The 20247-nt window shown below is 47.3% G+C and overlaps 2 protein-coding genes across 3 annotated transcripts in view; one reads left to right on the top strand and one right to left on the bottom strand.

Annotated features, from left to right (window-relative positions):
* Positions 1–915: 915 nt before the first annotated feature.
* On the top strand, positions 916–2500 carry GJA10 (gap junction protein alpha 10). The gene is made up of 4 exons (XM_061991534.1): positions 916–1652; positions 1784–1906; positions 2046–2203; positions 2478–2500. Exons 1-4 carry the CDS (start codon positions 916–918, stop codon positions 2498–2500), a joined length of 1041 nt encoding a protein of 346 aa, XP_061847518.1.
* A 10089-nt stretch (positions 2501–12589) lies between these two features.
* BACH2 (BTB domain and CNC homolog 2) overlaps positions 12590–20247 on the bottom strand; it is a 205816-nt gene continuing 198158 nt past the window's right edge. The window contains exons 8-9 of one of the 2 annotated variants that reach the window (XM_061990982.1): positions 15344–15701; positions 12590–14132 (exon numbers count right to left, since the gene is read on the bottom strand). In XM_061990982.1, coding sequence (XP_061846966.1) covers positions 13954–14132; positions 15344–15701 — 537 coding nt within the window. In that variant the 3' untranslated portion in view covers positions 12590–13953. Of the gene's footprint in view, positions 15702–20247 lie in introns of both variants that reach the window. The other variant, XM_061990983.1, reaches the window with a different exon arrangement.

Genomic DNA, 20247 nt, shown 5'->3' with positions numbered 1-20247 from the left:
GCAACAGGACAAGGGGTAATGGGATGAGGCTGGAACACAAAAAGTTCCACTTAAACATAAGGAAAAACTTTCACTGTTCAGGTGAGGGAGCCCTGGCACAGGCTGCCCAGAGGGGTTGTGGAGTCTCCTTCCTTGGAGGTCTTCAAGACCCGCCTGGACATGTTCCTATGTGACCTGATCTAGGTGAACCTGCTTCTGCAGGGGGAATGATCTCTAAGTTCCCTTCCAACCCCTACCATTCTATGCTTCTATGATATGTACAGCTACATGTAAATTAGCTATGTATTTGTAGTTTTAGAAACCTGAGGGAGAGACTTGTGGACAGACGGGAAAATGTTGGATGGATGGCACTAATAACGCTGCTACCTTGGGGTACAGAAGGAACCATTTTTCTGTCACAATTACGGGGTACTTCACAAAATCTTGTCAAACAAATTAAAGCCATGAGTGTTATATATTATTCTAGTTGTTTTTCACCCGAAACTATGGCAAAGGCACAGACAGCGGAATGGGGTGGGTGTAAAATTAAACTATAGTTGGCAAAGGATTTGCAAAGTGAAAAGGAAAATAATTGTCTTCTTTCCTAGTGGGAAGGAAATAATGTCAAACTGCAGTGAAGCAGTACTGCTGCTTACTGCTGAAATGAGCCTCGCTTCAGCTTCAAATAATCCCCCATCTTTCTCAAGCAATCACAAAGTCTGCCTTCCTTTAAAGACCCATTAAGTAGAAAATAGTGATGAACTTCTAAGAAGTTCTCTCTCTCTCAGAAGAATGCCTGTGAAAGATGGTTATCTTTTACAGGATATTTTCAAAGGCCATTTCCAAAGGCAACCCAGTGTTGTATTAAAACAGCTTTTTAATTGTTGTTGTTGTCTTTCTTCTTTTCTTTTAAATCTGAGACATGAACTTGTGACCATGGGGGACTGGAACCTGTTGGGCAGCATCCTTGAAGAAGTGCACATCCACTCCACCATAGTTGGCAAAATCTGGCTCACCATCCTGTTCATATTCCGCATGCTGGTGCTGGGAGTGGCTGCCGAAGATGTCTGGGACGATGAGCAGTCCGAGTTCATCTGCAACACGGAGCAACCCGGCTGCAGCAACATCTGTTACGACAAAGCCTTCCCCATCTCTTTGATCAGATACTGGGTACTGCAGATCGTGTTTGTCTCTTCTCCGTCGCTGGTTTACATGGGCCACGCTCTCTACAGATTAAGGGCTCTGGAGAAGGAGAGGCAGAAGAGGAAAGCCTACCTGCGGGCTCAGCTGGAAGACCCGGAGCCCGTGCCTGAGGAGCACAGGAGGGTGGAGAGGGAACTGCGTCAGCTGGAGGAGCAGAAGAAAGTGAACAAGGCACCCCTGAGAGGGTCCCTGCTGCGCACCTACATCCTACATATCCTGACCCGGTCTGTGGTCGAAGTGGGCTTTATGATAGGTCAGTATCTCTTGTACGGCTTTCACATGTCCCCCCTTTACAAATGCACGCGGCCCCCTTGCCCTAACACGGTGGATTGTTTTGTGTCCCGACCCACAGAGAAGACCATCTTTATGGTTTTCATGAACAGCATCGCCGCGGTCTCCCTCTTCCTCAGCATCCTAGAAATCGCCCACCTGGGCCTCAGGAAGATCCAGAAGAGCCTCTCCGGGCTGCCGTGGCGGCCGGCGGGCCCCGCCGAGGAAGAGACGAGCCTCTACAACTGCACCAAGAGCTCCGTGCTGCCGCCGGCCGGCGCGGCCACCGAGGCCTGGCCGCCGCCCCCGGGCCGCCCGCCCCGCGGAGGAGAGCCCCGCGCCGCCGCGCCGTGCGGGCCCCGGCCCCGGCCCCGGCCCCGCGCCGCCGCCCCGCAGCACCGCGGACAGCAGCCGCCGCGCTCCTCCAGCAGCGACGAGGCGGCGCGGCCGGCGGGCGGGCGGCCCGCGGGGGCGGCGGCGGCGGGGCCGGGCCGCACGCACAGCCCGGGCAGCGCGGAACGCGGCGGCTCGGCCGACAGCGGCCACGGCCCGGGCACCCGCCGCTCCAGCGGCCTCTCCCGCGTCCCCGGCAGCCGCGCGGGCAGCGACAGCGACAGCGAGAGCGGCGCCGCCTCCTGCGGCCCCGGCCCCGGCACGGAGGGGGCGCGGCGGGAGGAGGGCAGCCCGCCCGGCAGCTCGCCCGGCAGCCCGCCGCCCGCAGCCGCCGCCGGACGCCGCGTGTCCATGGCAAGTAGGGCCTCGGGGCGGGGGCGGCTGGGGGCGCGGCCGGGGAGGAGGGGGCGAGGCGGGGGCAGGGAGGCCTCGGCAAGGCTGCCGGCACAGCCTGGACCCTCTCGGGTCGAGCTCAGCTCCCGCACTGTCGGTCCCCTGGATCTCCGAGTCACTGCAGAACCATCACCGCCTGTCCCAGGGGAAGCCCGCTCAGCTCCAGCCCGCACAACTCTCTCAGAAAGAATAGTCTCAAGTGTGTTGAGCTCAATGGCTCAGCCTCCCTCTGCTTTCAGGGGCTTTCCCCCAGAGGCAGTAACCGAGTTGAATAATTGCTCAATGAATAAATCAAAAGATCTACATATGGAACACTCAATAATTGCAATGCCAGAGCCAGCAGCTACAGAATTGCATTTTCAGCAGCTGTTTCTGTTCTGTGGCCACAGCTCTAAACTTGTTTACAGTCCTTGTTGATAAGACACAGTGCCTTCATTCAAGCACCAACAAGGGATTGTTTAAAGTAATGTGAATTCTCCTTTCCCCAGATCACAGGATTTGTCTTCTGAGAGCAAAAGGACTCCTTTAAAAATGCTTGCAGGAGTAAGCCCTTAAATACCTTTTCACAGGGCGTGTGATAAACAGAAGATTACTTCACAGGAGATAAAGATTCTGATAAATTCTTTTCCCACTCTTCCTAAAAAGAAATACTTTCCCTAAATACAAAACAAAGGAAACAACCCCCAACCAAACAACTTCACATCTTTTGCAGTAGGAAGCAGAAGGCACCTTTACATATCGCCCATAAAAACCCTGTTAGTGGCTTCCAGGTTTCATGCAGCTACAGTCCCTACAGCATACAGTCAGCACAAGCTGTGTTAAACTGCCACCTGGATGCAATTTAACCACCTTCCCTTTCCATGTTTCTAATACATGGAGAGGCCCTGAGTCCAATCTGTCACTCAGCTGGGTTTTGATACTCAGATGAAAAGCCCCTTTACAAACTCGGAGTGCAGAACCTTATTCAAGCAAGAGGGAATCTCAGTAGCCTCCTGCTGAGAACTCACAGGGGTCGCCTGGCAGCTTCTAGTGTTTGCTGACAATGACACTGTCTTCCAGGGGAGGCCTTGCAGAGAAACACAGCTTGCAAGGCAATGTCATCATTGCTTTTGTAAGTAACACTCTTCCAGCCTGCTGCCTTTGGGCACGGCCATGCTCAAATGGGACTAGTGAAGGTGTCCCACCTGTTGTTTCCTGTTTACAGCAGGTGATGTTTTAATGTAAAAGTGCTTCTATATACAGCTGAGACAAGTTTGGCAAATGCACCTCAGGGTGTTTTATAAATGCCACTTTCAAGACACAGATATGCTGGTGCACCATAGAAATGTTGCAGATGGGCATTAAAACCGGTCTGTCTCCTCCAGACTAAACAGCCCCAGTTCCTGCAGCCTTTCCTTGTCAGGAAGATGCTCCAGTCCCCTGATCATCTTGGTGGCCCTGTGCTGGACTCTCTCCAGCACTTCCCTGTCCCTCTTGAGCTGGGGAGCCCAGAACTGGACACAGGACTCCAGATGAGGCCTCACCAGGGCAGAGTAGAGGGGGAGCAGAACCACGACCTGCTGGCCACACTCTTGATGCAGCCCAGGGTGCCATTGGCCACATTGCTGGGTCATGGTTAGTTTGATACCAACCAATACTCCTAGGTCTCTCTCTGCAGAGGTGCTCTTCAGCAGAGCCATCAAATAACTCTCTTTTTATCTCTGGGGGGATGAGAATGAGAGGCCTGAGCACTCCAACTAAACAATCAGAGAAGAGGAGTGCTTTACTTCCAAAATAAGTCACCCTTTGTGAGAATGAAGCAATGTTCTTCCTCAATCATTTTCCACAAACCAAAGAACAACTGCAGAAAGTTCAGCTTTGCACGGCCACAGCCTGGCGTTGCATCTTCAGAGGGTCCTGGTGTCATCACAGTTCGGCAAGCTGAAGGCAAACATTTCTGCAAAGTCTGGAGGCTGTGTGGTATTTCATTGCTAGCTGCATTCGCTCTCCTTTGCTAGCTGTCTCTCCCCACCTCTCCAAAGCAGAGGACTGCAGTTGCTTGCTCCCTGAACATATCCAGCACGGTTCTTTTTGGCCTACAGATAATAGCTTTCTAAACTATCCTGAAGTATGTGCTAAAACCCGTGAGTTTGGATGCAGCTCTTCTCACAAAGGCACCATCTTTCAGGTTGCATCTATCAAATTTGCACCTAGAGCTGAACTTGCATTGAGAGAACTACTGTGCTAGTCATCTTGTTAGAGTACACAAAGATATACCAAGAAGATGGGGAGAACTGATGTTATTTAATGGTCCTGTTCCTTCACTGGGTCAAGATAAACTCCTCATATCCTTTCCTTACTCTCTAGCTCACCTTCTTCAGAGAGTCTTTCCAGAGTGTCTTTCCTTCAAGTCTGTATTTTTAGTTACAAAGGAAGCAAGATCCCTATCCTCATGGTCAGTTAAAAAAAGCTGATAATGAAGCAGCTGGTGAAGCTGATACTCTCAGCTCACAGAATCAGACTGAGATAGGGCTGCTGATTTTATTCATTTGCAGAAAATAAAGTCTCTGGGGCTGAACTCTTGGCTCTGCCAAAGCTGGGGAAGTATTATGACTTGCTGGGTCCAGCATCCCTCACTGCATTGCTTCTCCGGTCCTCAGTGCCATTCAATTCCTTTTCTACTTCTCAATTCTCCATTCAGCTTTGAGCCTTTTACCCAGTGGGAAAATACTCCACAGCGAGCAGGATCCAAAAGAGAGAGCTGTTATTCAGCCTGAATGCTTGCAGTCTTCTCCTGGATAGGCATGTTTACTCACCCTATCAACAACACTTGAGGAATAAATATCCACTCATTTAACTAGCTGTTCACCCACTCTCACTCCTGGGGCTGGGAACAGTTTGATAAGAGGGAATGTACACTAAAATAACAAACCTGATCACTGCAGAGGAGGGAGTTACATTGCTGAGCTCCACCAGGAAAATCTACAGGTAAAACCTCATGTTCCTCTAGAGTGTTTGAGAATCATAGAATCATAGAATGGTAGGGGTTGGAAGGGACCTTTAGAGATCATCTAGTCCAACCCCCCTGCAGAAGCAGGTTCACCTAGATCAGGTCACATAGGAACATGTCCAGGTGGGTCTTGAAGACCTCCAAGGAAGGAGTCTCCACACCCTCCCTGGGCAGCCTGTTCCACTGCTCCGTTACTCTCAAGGTACTCACATTTACACCTGCTTGTAACTGCTGCTGGTTCTGTACAGTTTTGCTATGCAAATGCCTGTTTTTCTTTTGTTTTACTATGAGAATGAGGGAGCCCTGGCACAGGCTGCCCAGGGAGGGTGTGGAGGCTCCTTCCTTGAAGGTCTTCAAGACCCGTCTGGACACATTACTGTGTGACCTGATCTAGGTGAGCCTGCTTTGGCAGGGGGGTTGGACTGGATGATCTCTAAAGGTCCCTTCCAACCCACACCATTCTGTGATTCTGTGAAAAAAGTCAAATTCCACAGTAGTTGTATTTTATTCTGCCCCAGGGCACTCAGGAGATGACAGTGTACAAATTGCCCTGCAATAGTTACTCAGTCACCTAGAGGTGACCATTCACCAGTTGAAACAACACAGATGAACTATGGGGGTCAGTAAACGTTGACAACTCATGAACCCCTCTGAGGATGCAGCAGCAAGCACATAAGCTGGACTGTACAAAGTGGAACTCATTGAATTGAGTCCTGCCTTGTATGTTTTTAAGACAATCCAAAACACACAAAGCCCCTTAATGTGTGAGGATGGGCCCACTGTTTTTAAGCAAGTTATTTCAGGGATTAATGGATTAAAAGCAGGGTCTTCTCTGTCTCCCCTTAAGCATTGAACAAAGCCCTACAAGTAAGTATGTTGTCAGCTAAACAGCAGATTTCCACCTTCCCAATGATGTATGTGTTCAGGTTATTTACTGTGATAACATTTCTGTTTCTCCTTTAAGCCAACTCAGCTCCATGCTTTCTTTTGTTATCTTTCAGAGCATGCTCCTAGAACTATCATCTATCATGAAAAAGTAATGACATTCTGAGGAGAAGAAATAAACTAAGGGATTGAGCACAAACTGCCTTCAGCAGAGAGATAAAAAGCCCATTATGTGTTGTTAGGTTCCCCTCTCCCACTGCTATAATGCTTTCTTAAACTGTGTTATGAATTTAGGTGTTAATGGGTAGCTCTCTCCACGAGTCAAGATTTCTCTCACGTAGATTGCGCCGGATCTGGTCAGTGTGTGCTGCCACTGCAGAAACAGCTTTGTGTCTTTGGGAGAACACTTTGGGATGTGTAACTTGTTGTGCATGCTAGTAGTGTTCATATCAGAGAGCAGCCTGATCCATAGACCTTCAAGGTAGCAGAAGACCCAAGGCACCTACAAGAAAGGGTTAGTTTGATTTGAAAGTAACCTGGAAGGCTACGTGGCCTCTGTCTACCCAAGATTCAGCTACTGATGAATAAAAGATGGGAGAAACACTTGAAACACTCAAGGAATCTGAAAAGACACGGAATTCAAGATAAAATGAAAAGCAACAGCTGAAGAATATGCTGCTGCTCATCTGCCTGTGCTAATGCAGTCCTCGAGCTTCGACAGAGACTTCCCATGCTAATGCAGCCTCCTTGGAGCTAATACTTGTGGCTTCAAAATTGGAACCAAAGTAAAATCAGGTGGTTCATTTTAAGTGCAAAACATCTGTGCTTTTCCTAGGCTTGCTGTTCAGGAAGATATGCAAGGTATCACCTCAAGGTCATGAAAATCTTATTCCCTCTGCTGTCTCATTAGTTCCCGCAGAGGAACTGAAGGACAAGCAAAGGCAAAAAGTGCTCATTTTCAGTTTGCTAGGGCAGCCTAGGGATTTTTGGGTTGTATGCAGCCCAAGAAAGCAGTCCTTCCACTTGTGTATCTGGAAAATAAAGTACCTTTCCCTGACTGTCGCTGACCCTGGTTCCTGGCCACATGCTTTTGGCTGCTTCTGTTTGTCAAGCTTATCATTTGCTATCACCTCAACAGCAGGTGATGCTTAGAACGAGCTCGTTTGCTGTGCCAGTTTCCCTAAGCACAAAAGTCCTCTAGGACTGGACAACTCCAAGGCAGAGCTAGCAGAAAGCAGGACAGCAGGAAAGAAAAAAAAGAGTCAAGCACAAAGGTTGCTTGAGATAACAGTGGTTTTGTTCTAACGCACATGATCCGCTCTGCCTCACTGCAAACTCGTTGACAGTTTGCCTGTGCATCGGGTTTAGTATTTTAAAGCAAGAAAAACACCCCAAAAGGAAACACTTAAGATGGTGGCCATTAAGTGCCAGCAACAACTGATCAGGGATGGAGAAACAGCTTTGCTGAAGTACATCTTCTACTGCCAGGCTCTGTGTAGATGCGACGGATGCAGCTTCTTGTGACAGATTTGAGGGGGTGGGAAGCTTTCTTCATTTATGCTCAACAGGAAGATTCAGAAAACTGGTGAACTCTGGAAACCAACACGCCTGATTTTCTTTCGTGAGAACTTTAAGACTGAAAAAATCACAGGCAACTTTCACTCCTGCAGATGGAGGAAGATGCAGTTTGCATCCTTAAGGAGGGTATTCCAGGCCATACCATCTAGAATTTCCTCTTTCCAGCAGCTCGCCCTCCTCCCTGCTGCCCACAGCAGCAGCCCAGCAAGTGTGTGGAGCAGGGTAGGACAAGTGGTCGTGCCACTCCCCGCTTGCCAGGTCTCTCCCCTCCTGAGAAGCTGTCAGGCAGGCTCTCAGGTTGCACGCAACCCAAGGACAGAGGAGGCTGTTTGGGAGTCCCAGAGAGCAAATGGCCCCTGCTTGTGGGAACAGCCTGGTAGGATTTCTTTCCTCTCTGGGTGTTCTGCAGTGTACGTGATGCTAACAGTCTGTGGCACGAGTTCCTCCCTCAGAAAGGAATGTTTTGTATTTGGGTTACACAGAGATTCTGGGCAATATTTTGTTTCTACAAAAACGTCTCTTGATTCCTCTCAGGTTTTCTGTAAAGGGGAAACGAAGCCCAGACTCTCCTCTTGCTTCCCAATATGTACACTGACACTTTAAAGACTAAGCCAAAAACCTAGCAGAATTACCTGAAGTCAAGCACTAAGGGAATGGGTATAGATACAGCCTATTTCATCTCCCCAAACAGCTTATTTCATCTTCACAACGAAATACCCTCGGCCATTCCTGCAGCAGATCAAAGAGAACTGGATCCCTGGATCAAAGATGACTACTGAATTAGACATGGGACCCTGCGAGTGGAAAGCTCTTCACCACAGCCCAAACTTTGCCGAGCAGCATCAGCCACATCCACCCTACCCTCCCGAAGCTCACCCACATGTTAACATCCATTTCAGAGTCAAAAGGAGCCGGTTTACAATACATCATGATATGTCTTTATTTCATCAACAGAAATGGTGTCTAGACAAAATTCAGTTAACACTAGCAATTCAAATGAATGAAAAGGGTCGGGTGGGTTTCTTTTTTTTTTCTTCTTTTTCTCGTTTTTGCACAATACTGTATTTACAATGAGTAAATGACGTTTTAAATTCATTAGTTCATAGCAATGCTTTCTTCCAAAAAGGTAAAAATTCTTAGTAACAGAGAGTAAGCATCAACAGCCACCTCATTTATTTATACAATAAAAATCACAAGAAACCACAGTCACCTAGAAAAAAAATAAAAGACAAGCTTAAGAACTAGTACAATAAAATGATGCATTGAATTAAGTTACATTAATCGCATAGAATTTGTGTAAAAAGTATGTAGAAAAAACACCTGATGTAACCTGTTACAGTCATTGACCAGTTATGAGAGGTACAGAGGGTTATACAGGTAGATATGTGTGAAAACTGTCCATACTGTTTGACCTGGGGAGGAAGAGAAGAGGGGTTGCACCCCCTTGCATACACTGATAAAACCCTGTTTTGAATATGGCCTCTGAAGTTTGTAAGGCATATATAAAGAGGTGCACTTGTAACCAACTGGTTCTGGAACAAACTCTTAGGGCATCCCTGCCCTCGAAATCAAAGGCGATGCTCTGAACTACCGAGTAAACAGCCAGGCGTGGGAACTCACCAGAGTGTTTAGTATCGCTCCTGCCGCTCTGAGGGAGCCAGGACGGCTGCGTTGGCTCAGGGCTGAAACTATGGGGTAACATGACAGCCACATTGGGTAATGGCCCAGTGAGAGCAGGGCTGAAACCACGGGGTAACACGGCAGCCACACTGGGTAATGGACCCGGGAGAAAAGGGCTGAAACCACGGGGTAACACGGCAGCCACACTGGGTAATGGACCCGGGAGAAAAGGGCTGAAACCACAGGGTAACACGGCAGCCACACTGGGTAATGCCTCAGGCCCAGAGGCCGCGGCACAGGCCCAGCCAGGCCCGGCTCCCCTCCCTCCACCACGTAGGGGTTGTTTGGGTTGGTGGCCTGGGATTGGCTCTGCTTGTAAGCAATCAATGAAATCAAATGCTGACAGTTGCCATTTCTATTTTAGGATGCTCGTTTCTTTCTGAGTGCCCTTAATTAGCCAAAAGGGATGAGGGTGGCACGGCACGAACCACGCCGTGACTTTCACCAACGGAAAGGGCTCTGCCCACACAGTCACTAAAGTTCATACAGGAACTGGAGTTGCCTGACTGGCTTTTTAGCAGTTATCTGGCTGGGGCAAAGACCTTAGAAAAAAAGGGTATTTTTAGCCTTCCTTCCTGCTCAAAAGTGATGTTCTTTGCAAAAATGGCAACGTTCTCTGCGTAATACCTTAAAATGCACATCCATGTTTGACTTCGATATAAATAATACCTCTCCCGGTGGAGTGTAGGAAAACACTGTACACTTGAGTCTCTGCAAGTAATGCCATTCAGATTTTGAGAGTAAAGGGAATAGTTATTCTACAGACCACCAACAATAGATCTTTTAAATATACACACAGTATTTGAACATATGCATATACACATATATTGTATTCTACGGCATCAGACCTGACGCCTGAGTCACGAAATACTCCGGGGAGTATTATAAATATACAGATATGTATTATAAACAGGGAAATACACAAACACACACTCTGACTAGAATGGTAGATGTATACATCCATCCGTATTAGCTACACGGATGTAAAATTAACTTGGACTGTGTTTGGCAGAGGCAAAACTGAAACGAAGTCAAAATCTGTTGTGAAAACTTCTAGCAGGAAAGAGAGCATAAGTTCTTTATGTTAATAGTTTTAGTTTCGCCTCGCTTCTGATAAAAATAAACCACTCCATACTCGGCAGATCCCCTCTTTCACGCAGGGCCATCAGCTCTGCTGCTCACACCGAGCTCAACCTTCTCTAGGCAGCCCTAAAATAGGGTGGAAGCAGCGCTCCTCGTCGCGAGAGGACGTGAAGCGGAGCAAAATGCGAGCCTGTGGAAGCCTGGCAAAGGATCCCTTTGCCTCATGGCAAAATTCACTACCAGTCTCCTACTCTGCAAACACCCTCCTCCCCTCCCAGCTCCCCTTCTCGCTCTTCGCCTCCACAGCAGTGGGCTGCAAGACACAAGCGAGGATGTGTTGTCGACTCTGGAAGTGCAACGCTTCACCGTGCTTTCTCCTGCTGGGTCAGATTTCATTTGAGTACAGGGTTACAGTGATTCCAGCATGCAGACTCGTCTCATTGATTAGGCAATCATGAAGTCACACGTTACAAAAACTAACTCTCTACCTAGGCGGTTTTCAGGTTCTATTGAAGCGCTCTCTAGGATACAGACTCCACAAAACGTTGGGCTCCAGATGAACGAACACACTTATCAGCATTCATCATTTCTCTGGCAGCAGTTAATCCATTTAGCAAAGTTACATATCTAGTTCCCACTCTCCTTTTTAAAGAGAAGTAGCAGCTAGCATACTAATCACTGTGGCTTGCCTTTGCAGCACATTTTACTTCCTCGGGGGAAAAAAACAACCAAAACAACCCCAAAACAATATAAGGATTAGATCCAAAAATATAGTGCATCTTAAAAGCAGCATATACCCTTAGAAAGACATTTAATAAATTACTTGTACAATATATAAAATAATAGTTTTATACTGCAGCATCAAACTCTGACGCCTGAGTCATCACGTTAGGAAGTCTGTGATATAAATACTGGGATCTCCTGATAACACAGCCAACATTTTTGCTTTTGTTTTGCTCTTTTCCCCTTTTGTTTTCTCTCTTTTGGTTCTTTTTGGTTTTCCTTTTTTTTTTCCTTTTTGTTTTTTATGTGGTTTTTGTTTTTCACTATCTTTTTGTTCCAGAATCAGCTTGCAATGAGCTTTAATTGTGTTCAAGGCACCCCCAGAGAACGCAGAGAAACAAACACATTATCTAGTGTAGTACTCACCTGACAAAGCATAACAAGCCTAAATGAAATGAGGTTTCCTGGCGATACAAGTACAGCAATGGGAAAGGAAGAGGAGGGCTAGATCCAGACTGGACAAAGCTTCAAGGCCCTGCAGGCCCATGAGAGTGGTGCCGTGCCCGGCGGGGAGAGGAATGGGGGTCTCACCACACCGTTCCTGAGCAGCTCTGCTGCTGTGCACATCTTCTTTGACAAAAGCAAAGAGATTCTTACTTAAGATCGTGGCCAAATGCATAAATACTACACTCAGTTGGGTTTTTTTGGGGGTTTTTTTTTGGGGGGGAGTATGCCAGCTGGTGTCCAGGTCTGAAACTAATCCTCCCAATGCCTTCCTTCAGCGTTAGCCCAGTAACCGCTTCGAGAGCCGCGTGGTTTGGAAGAGCAATAAAACAAACCTCAAAAACAAAGTAGAAACAAAAAGCAACCACTACCACCACCACCACCAAAAAAACCTCACTGAAAAAACCATGATAACATGTAAATATAGGAAGCAATGACACGAAATCAGCCACTTCTAATGGGAAAGAATGAAATCAAATATCCAGAAAAGCTGGTGGGGAAGGGAAAGGGGGAGAAATGAGAGAGAGGTTTGAGGAAGAGACACTTATTTGAGCAGTGGTTTTAAACATCAGTTCCCAAGGTAGAGGAGATCAAGAGACCCAGCACCAGTATGAAGCCAGGTCAAACCTAAGAGCTGCAGCGCAATGGTTTGTGTGGGTGTTGGAATGAGGTCAAGAGTACCAGTTGCACATGAGTTGTTAGCAGAGTAAATCTTCATGTCAGGAAGCAAGTTAAAACTCGGTTTTATACTCATAAAACATTCTATCTATTCATATATATATAGGAGGTCACTTAAAAATAAAAAGGCAACAGAAAAAACATCTTTAAAATACTGTGTCAGTTGACCCTTCCCTCCCACCCACCGCCCCCAGCCTCCCCCCAACCCCCCACCCCAAGTAGCTATGACTCTATAATGTGATTCACATTTAGTTTTAAACTCTAGCTTTCACCATGGTCTCATAGAAACAAAACTTCTCTGCGAAGCACAGAACTGCTTTGCAACGTCAACGAATCCAAAGGAAAATCAATTCCCCTCCCTCCCGCCAAAGAACTTCTCAGTCAGTCAGTTACCTGCCAAAAGATGGCTGGGAGAGGGTTCAGGTATTTTTAGGTTAAGCTTTTTAAAAAGAAAGGATGACTCCTCCCCCTCTTTCAACCGTGTGAACTAGGAGTTTATGGCATTTGTACGGTTTTGAACATTTAAAGGTAAGGATTTTGTACAGTAATGATTAATACTTAAACATAAATATTCTCCTACATTATATACTAGTTTTCCTTTGTACATGCTGGGGGAGGGGGGCAGGGGAAAAAAAGGTACTTTCAACAAACATGGCACATGCTATATGCATCTCCTCCTCGGTAGCTTGGCTACAAGGGTTTGGGTGTGAAGAGGATAAAAGCAAGACTTTGTGGTGAGTGGGTGACGGTCCATGAGCACAGATGGAAGAAGTGGGAGAGAGGGAGCTGATTCCTCCTCCTGGGTCAAGAGATGCTGATCTACTGAGTGCCTCAAAAACACCAGCGCACACCTCTAGTGTAAACGTTAGCCCAGAAGACCACATTATCAGTTAGTGCTTCTGAGAAGCTGCTTCCCCACGCCTTTGTTTTGTGTTTAGTTTTGTTTTTAAATAGGTGTGAACAGCTGGTCATTTTTGTTTTCTTTTCAGCGAGAACAGACAATATCAGCCAGTAAAGCACATGACAGTTGTCATCGATAAAGCCACGCAACCTGGCACAACGGAGGGCAAAGAACCACAAAATAAAAACTCAGTACACTTAGAATAATAATAATAATAATTAATAATAATAATAATAATTAAAAAAGCATTAGGAGGATGTTTGTTTGTTTTTCTTTTTCCTGTCTACACTGTACATACAGATGTTATGCTTGGAAAGCTGCTGTCTCACACAGTCATAACACGAGTCAACATTGCTGAAGATGCAAATCCAATGCAGTTACAACTAAGCCAACTCACTGAGTAGCCTCCTTCGAGACAGCGCTCTTTTAGCTGCGGTTTGTGCCGAGAGGATCCTGGAACACAACAATTTGATGGGCAAGCGGCCGAATCGGGTGTTGGCAGACGCAGGTTTTGCTCTCAAGAGGATACAGCGCTAACTTGACTTCTGCAAGGAAACCAACAACTAGGGGTCTGGATCCTGCAACTCCACCTACTCGGGCAGGATCACTGAGTTCACCAGACCCACCTCGGCACCTGGGGTCTGGTGAGGAGAACAGGTAATGTCTGAGGACAGCTGAGGTGAGGCTCTGGGCACTAGCCGGAGCAGCAGACGCTTCCATGAGTAAAGGACGCAGAGCAGGGCTGGAGAAAGAGCCCCCTCCCCCGCCCAACTGTATTGGTGTGATCTCCGTTTGCTTTACTTCGTGGAACGTGTGATGAACCGATCCAGTTGTCAACTACTTTTTTCTCTACAGAGTGAAACATACTTTCCCCTACAAGAATCCAAAAGCGTCGTTAACAGCACTTAAAACTTGGTTTGTGAAACAGAAAGAAGTCTGAATACAAAAATAATTCAAGCAGATTCTCTTTACAAACTGTATAGTGAATTCAGTATTTGGCAAGACCGTTTTCTACTACGTAATGAGCTCCTGAGTGTTTTGTCTATTAGCTAAAACTTTTCTATTTCCTTTAAGCCATAAAGCAAAGAAAACCATATACTCAAGTTATACTGAAGTCACGACTTCATTTACGAGAAGAGGTTTGACCAGAAACTCAGTGCAAGTGGCAAAGTTGACCATTACTGTACAGTATCTGCAAGAAAATAAAATAACTCCACATTGCTCAAGTGGCACGAAATGGCTGTGCCAAGAGAAAAAAAAAACAACCCCAACCTGTCTAGGATAAAATCTCAAATAAGTTTCCAACGTTAAACTTTCATAAATAAGTACAAATCCAACGATATTGCTGAACTGTGAACTGAGGGAAAAAAAAACAAAACAACCCCAAATTAACGTGTAACAAGTTACCAAACTAGATCTAGCATCGAAGACAAAAAGGAATGTTGGAACTTGTTTGTACAAGAGAAATGAAAGCTTCCAGTTTGTAGGATGAGAAAAATTGAGGCATGCAGGGACTTTTGCATATGGATATATATATTTTATATATATATTATATATAATATGTACAGTTTAGCTATAAAACTTTGATGTGTAAAGAAGCTGTCTTCAATGAAAAATTGAACATTCAGAGGAAATTCCTGAGTTAGGGTTTTGTGACATGGGCCACTGAGAAAAAAGCTGCGGTTGGGTCCTCAGAGGTGTTATGTCCATCCCTGTTAAGATTGAAATCAACATACAAAAACAGACAGTGTTGCCACTGCTTCGTTCCCTGCCTGAGCAAGGGATAGCACCATTGTGAAGAGAACTCCTGCTTGTAGAGAGGAGGAGGGAATACTTAAAAACAGTATTGCTGCTAAGACCACTGTAGTGTGCACCAAATACGTTCTTCTAGACAACAAATGAACACTGCCACTGGCTGACTGAAGAACACCTGACCAGGTGTAACGTTAAGGTTACAAGTCACTAGGTGTAATCTTTCCTAGGCTGTTCATCTGTTGTACATTTATCAGTCATTTCCTGACAGAAGTCTACCGTGACCGTCTGGCTGCTCTGCTCCGGCGGCAGCTCCCTCTCGGGGTAAGTACCTGTGTCGGCTCCGTCCAACCCGCCGCCGGCCGAACAATTCTCCGCGATGTTGTTGGGCAGCCAGGGCGCTGCCAGCGGCACCGAGCCCTGCTCCGAGCAGCACTGCATGCTCTCCCCCACGCACTGCGAGCTCACCAGGCTCTGCTCCACGCCAGCGGGGGATGGGCTGAGGGTGGTGGCCGGCTGGAGATCCATGGGTCTGAGAACAGGGCAGTATCGGTGGAGAGCTTGGATCTGTTCCGGGCTCTGCATGTCTCTACACACTTCTTGGGAAAGACATGAGAAGTTGTCTAACAACTCTCCCATGCTTGCTTTCAGCTGGTTCCTTTCTGAGAGCAGTTTCTCTTTCTCACACACCTGAAAAAGGAAAGAAGGCATCTTAGGTTGAGCTCTGGCAGGTGGTGGAGTCACACAGTACCACAGAAGGGCAGGGGGTGGAAGAGACCTTTAGAGATCATCTAGTCCAATCCCCCTGCAGAAGCAGGGTCACCTAGATCAGGTCACACAGGAATGAGTCCAGGAGGGTTTTGAAGACCTCCAGAGAAGGAGCCTCCACACCCTCCCTGGGCAGCCTGGGCCAGGGCTCCCTCACTGAAACACTGACATAGTTTTTCCTTATGTTTCAATGGAACTTTTTCTGTTCCAGCTTCTTTCCATTACCCTTGCCCTAACACTAGGTACAACAGAAAAAAGTGCTGCCCCAACCTCCTGACACCCACCATTTAGATATTTGTAAATATTAATAAGATCCCCCCTCAGTCTCCTCTTCTCCAGACTAAACAGCCCCAGTTCCCGCAGCCTTTCCTCATAAGGAAGATGCTCCAGTCCCCTGATCATCTTGGTGGCCCTGTACTGGACTCTCTCCAGCACTTCCCTGTCCCTCTTGAGCTGAGGAGCCCAGAACTGGACACAGGACTCCAGATGAGGCCTCACCAGGGCAGAGCAGAGGAGGAGAAGAACTTCCCTTGACCTGCTGCCCACACTCTTCTTGCTGCATCCCAGGCTGCCATTGGCTTCTTGGCCACGAGGGCACATTGCTGGCTCAAATTCAGTTTATTATCAACCAAGACTCCCAGGTCTCTCTCTGCAGAGCTGCTCTCCAGCAGGTCAATCCCCAGCCTGTCCTGGTGCATGGGGTTGTTCCTCCCCAGATGCAGGACTCTGCACTTGTCCTTGTTGAACCTCATGAGGTTCCTCTGTGCCCAACTCTCCAGCTGGCTGAGATCCCGCTGAATGGCAGCACAGCCTCTGGGGAATCAGCCAGTGCTCCCAGTTTGGTGCCAGCAGGGAACTTGCTGAGGGTACACTCTGTCCTCTCATCCAGGTGGTTGATGAAGATGTTGAACAACTCTGGCCCTAGAATTGATCCCTGTGGAACTCCACTGGCCACAGGCCTCCAACTCAATTCTGTGCCATCGATCACCACCCTCTTGGCTCTGTCACTCAGCCAGTAAGTAAGAAGCCACTAGTAGGGAGTCACCATCACTAGAAATATTGAAAAGCCACATAGATGAGGTGCTGAGGGTTGTGGATTTAGTTTAGTGATGGGCCTGGCAGTGTGAGGTTAGTGTGATCTTAAAGGTGTTTTCCAACCACAATGACTCTGTGATTCTGTGGAAGGGCCACTCGCCAGCTGCACACTCCAGGCACGTCCACAGCAGTGCCCCAGGAACAACACCAACAGGTCACAGTTATTTTCATATGGGCAGAGGAAAAGTCACAAAGGTATCAGGTATTTGGCTGCTGTGAGGTCTGTGTGGACTGCACTTTGAGAAATACCTCGAGAAAAACATGTGAGTTGGAAGAGGACAGAGTCACAAGTTATTCCCAAGAGACTGTTTCCTTTATAAGGCTGCTTGATGGACAATACAAAACAACTCTGAAATATACTTTCTGATGGAGAAAAGCCATTAACCATCCAAACAACAAGGAAACAAGGTTTAGTCCCTGAAGCCAGGCTGTGTTGCAGAAGCTCAGTTCCCCCTCTAGGTGCCTGGTCAGCTGGTCAGGCTGGCTGAACCCGCTTTGGCCTGTGTGCCAGCTGCATCCCTGTTACTACTGAGAGGTGTGTTATTCAGAGAGGAGGATCTGAGTGTGTGCTCTGCAGCCTGCACCATGGCTCCTCTTCTTGTGTCCTCGTGCTTAATGGGTTCGATCTATTCAAGATAGTTTTACAAAGATGTGTGTGAAAACCCTGAAGGTTGGGGGGCTTCTTAACACTCAGTGCAACAAGCTTAAGGTCATTTCTCATTTGTTCTGCTCAGGCTCTGCCTCCTGCACCCCCAAATATCTCCCCTTACCAACATCTAACTTGAGTGTTTTCAGGCTTTGCTGAATCAGTGGGCTGCTCTAGGAGGTACCCAGGTGAGAGGCGGGACAGTATCGGGGAGGATGGAGAGCAACAGAGTCCACTGGGACTTACTTTTACCTGCAGGATTCAACACTTGGGAAAAGGAGCTCACATAGTTCTGCACCAGCAAGGCTCCCAGCCCCAGGCAGCACAGGGTGCTGTGTGAGGTGCTGTGGTGGGAGCCATCTCCAGCTCAGACCTGAGGTGGCCAGTGAACCCCCCACGGGGTGAGCACTGCTCACGCACAGAGGCAGACTCAGCCTGGGGTTACACCTCTAAACTCAGTGTTGACTCAGTACACATCCACTGGGATGGTCCCAGTGTATCACTTTCTGTCCCAGAAAGGTGTGAACACGCACCTTGAAGGAGCAGATGAGATTTTCTAGAGTACCAGAGATATTTGCAGAGCTGAGCTGGCCCCAAAAGCAGCGCAGCCGTGTACCTCACCTAGTAATACTGCTAAACCCAAGCTGCCTCAGCATCTGAGGTGTGAAAAAAGCTCCACAACTCAGATAATCCAAATGTGGGTGGTTGTTGACAGCTGATAGTCTTGCCCTGGGTTCAAAGCCTATGCTGGAAGCATACAGCTGTGCAAATAAGAAAGAGAGCAGTGCACATGAAAAGAGCCAACTGCTAAAATATTGATAAATCTATCAAGAAAGCATAAAAATAATAAAAAAATAAACAGATGCTCGAGTACATCTTGAGTTAATGAATTATGGAAGAGAATATGCTGTGAGCTTGCAGGGAAAAAAGGGAATGTGAGTGGGTAGATGGATGAGTGAGGGAAAGCAGGCAAGAAAAAATTACCTATCAAACTCGGAGGATACAATCATTTCACTCACTGTCTGCTGAGAAACCATCTGTGTCAAGAAGATGGGTGACTTACAGGAAGCAAGTGCAGGAGGGGAAAGGGGTCTTTCACAAAAAACACCCATCTGAGTGGAAAACCCTTAAACCCTAGGACCATCACATAAATTCAGGAGACTGGAAATTACTGTTCACAAAGGGGGGCAGAAGGTGACACGGGAATTCCCAGTGGCCATGTATTGTGTGAAGTCAGCTGGAGTTTCACTGCTAGGTCTCCTAAGAGTGGAAATAAGATCTTGAAGCAGACAATATGTGTCTGCAGGGAGGGCAGGAGTGCTTCAGAGGCAAAGTTAAAGTTGCATGAGTTTTATTTTACATCTCATACTCTTACACACCTTCTGATTGTCTTTTTTTACAAATGCCCTTCTTCAGAACAACACAGCAGATCCCATAGAATCACAGAACTGATTAGGATGGGAAAGACCTTTAAGGTCATTGAGTTCAACTGTTAATCCGGCACTGCCACGGCCTCCACTAAACCATGTGCCTGAGCACCACATCTACACAGTGACTTCATCATTTCCCTGGGCAGCCTGTTCCAATGCTTGACAATTCTTTTGGTGAAGATTTTTTTTTCTAATACCCAATCTAAACCTTTCCTGATGCAACTTGAGGCTGTTTCCTCTTGTCCTGCCACTTGTCACTTGGAAGAAGAGACCGATCCCCACTTTGCCACAACCTCCCTTCAGGTAGCTGTAGAGGGTGAACATGTCTCCCCCTGGCCTCCTCTTCCCCAGCTCTCTCAGCCATCCTTCATAACACTTAAACTCTGCACTTCATAAAAAAAAGCAGAGTTCATGACCTTTAAAAGAAAGGTCAGGCAACTCAGGAGGACTACAAAGAAGTCATGAGCTTATGCAGAGAGGAAATCAGAAGGTCCAAGACTCAACTAGAACTTAACGTGGCTACTGCTGTGAAAGACAATAAAAAAGGTTTCTGTAAGAGAGTGAAGCAGAATCTCCATCCTTTATTGGATGTAGGGAGGAACATAGTGACAAATGATGAGGAAAGGGCTGAGGGACTTAATGCCTTCTTTGCCTCAGTCTTTAACAGTGAGACCAGTTGTCCTCAGGGTACCTGACTTCCAGCCAAAGCTCTCTGTTCAGCCAGGCTGTTCTTCCCCACTAGCTCATCTATTGGCACGTGATGGCCTGCTCCTGCACCTTCTTGAAGAATGTCCAGCCTTCCTGGACTCCTCTGCCCTTCAGCACTGCCTCCCAAGGGAGCCTGTCAGCCAGGGTTTGAAATCTCTGTCACTTTACCGCTGTGCCCGAGACAGCCCCAACCATCCCATCTCCCACAAGTCCTCCTCTGCTCACAAGCGGGTCCAGCAGCACGCCTTCCCCACTTAGCTCACTCGCTATGTATCGTTCTGTACTCAAGTCCATCTTGCTAAAGAGAAACTTCAACACTTCTTTCACAGAATCCTGCATCTCAAACAGTCACATGCCTTTCATTCATTTTCCTGAGATGTGTGTGCATGCTGGGGAGAGACAAGAGACTTTAAAAGCTGACTTTGCCTAGACACAGTTGATTACGTTAGACCACAATGGTAACGTCACAATGGCTTAAAGTCAGTCAACTCCAACCAAGTTTTAAGTGAAGCTCAACTCTTGCTTGTTGCTAATCCAGCCCCGGTGCTCTGCTCTGGAGAATGAGAGATGTGCACTCTACCTCGTCATC

This window comes from Colius striatus, chromosome 2 (genome assembly GCF_028858725.1).
Source record: "Colius striatus isolate bColStr4 chromosome 2, bColStr4.1.hap1, whole genome shotgun sequence".
In the NCBI taxonomy this organism is placed as follows: domain Eukaryota; kingdom Metazoa; phylum Chordata; class Aves; order Coliiformes; family Coliidae; genus Colius; species Colius striatus.
The sequence above is the reverse complement of the archived record's forward strand: the minus strand, read 5'-3'. Positions and strand labels throughout refer to the sequence as shown.

What these genes read in the sequence shown, in the direction of transcription:
- GJA10 (XM_061991534.1), top strand. Translation starts at nt 916, where the DNA reads ATGGGGGACTGGAACCTGTTGGGCAGCATCCTTGAAGAAGTGCACATC. An exon ending in CGAGGCGGCGCGGCCGGCGG is followed by an intron (nt 1,907 to 2,045) that starts GCGGGCGGCCCG and finishes CGTCCCCGGCAG; the next exon opens with CCGCGCGGGCAGCGACAGCG. An exon ending in ACGCCGCGTGTCCATGGCAA is followed by an intron (nt 2,204 to 2,477) that starts GTAGGGCCTCGG and finishes CTCTGCTTTCAG; the next exon opens with GGGCTTTCCCCCAGAGGCAG.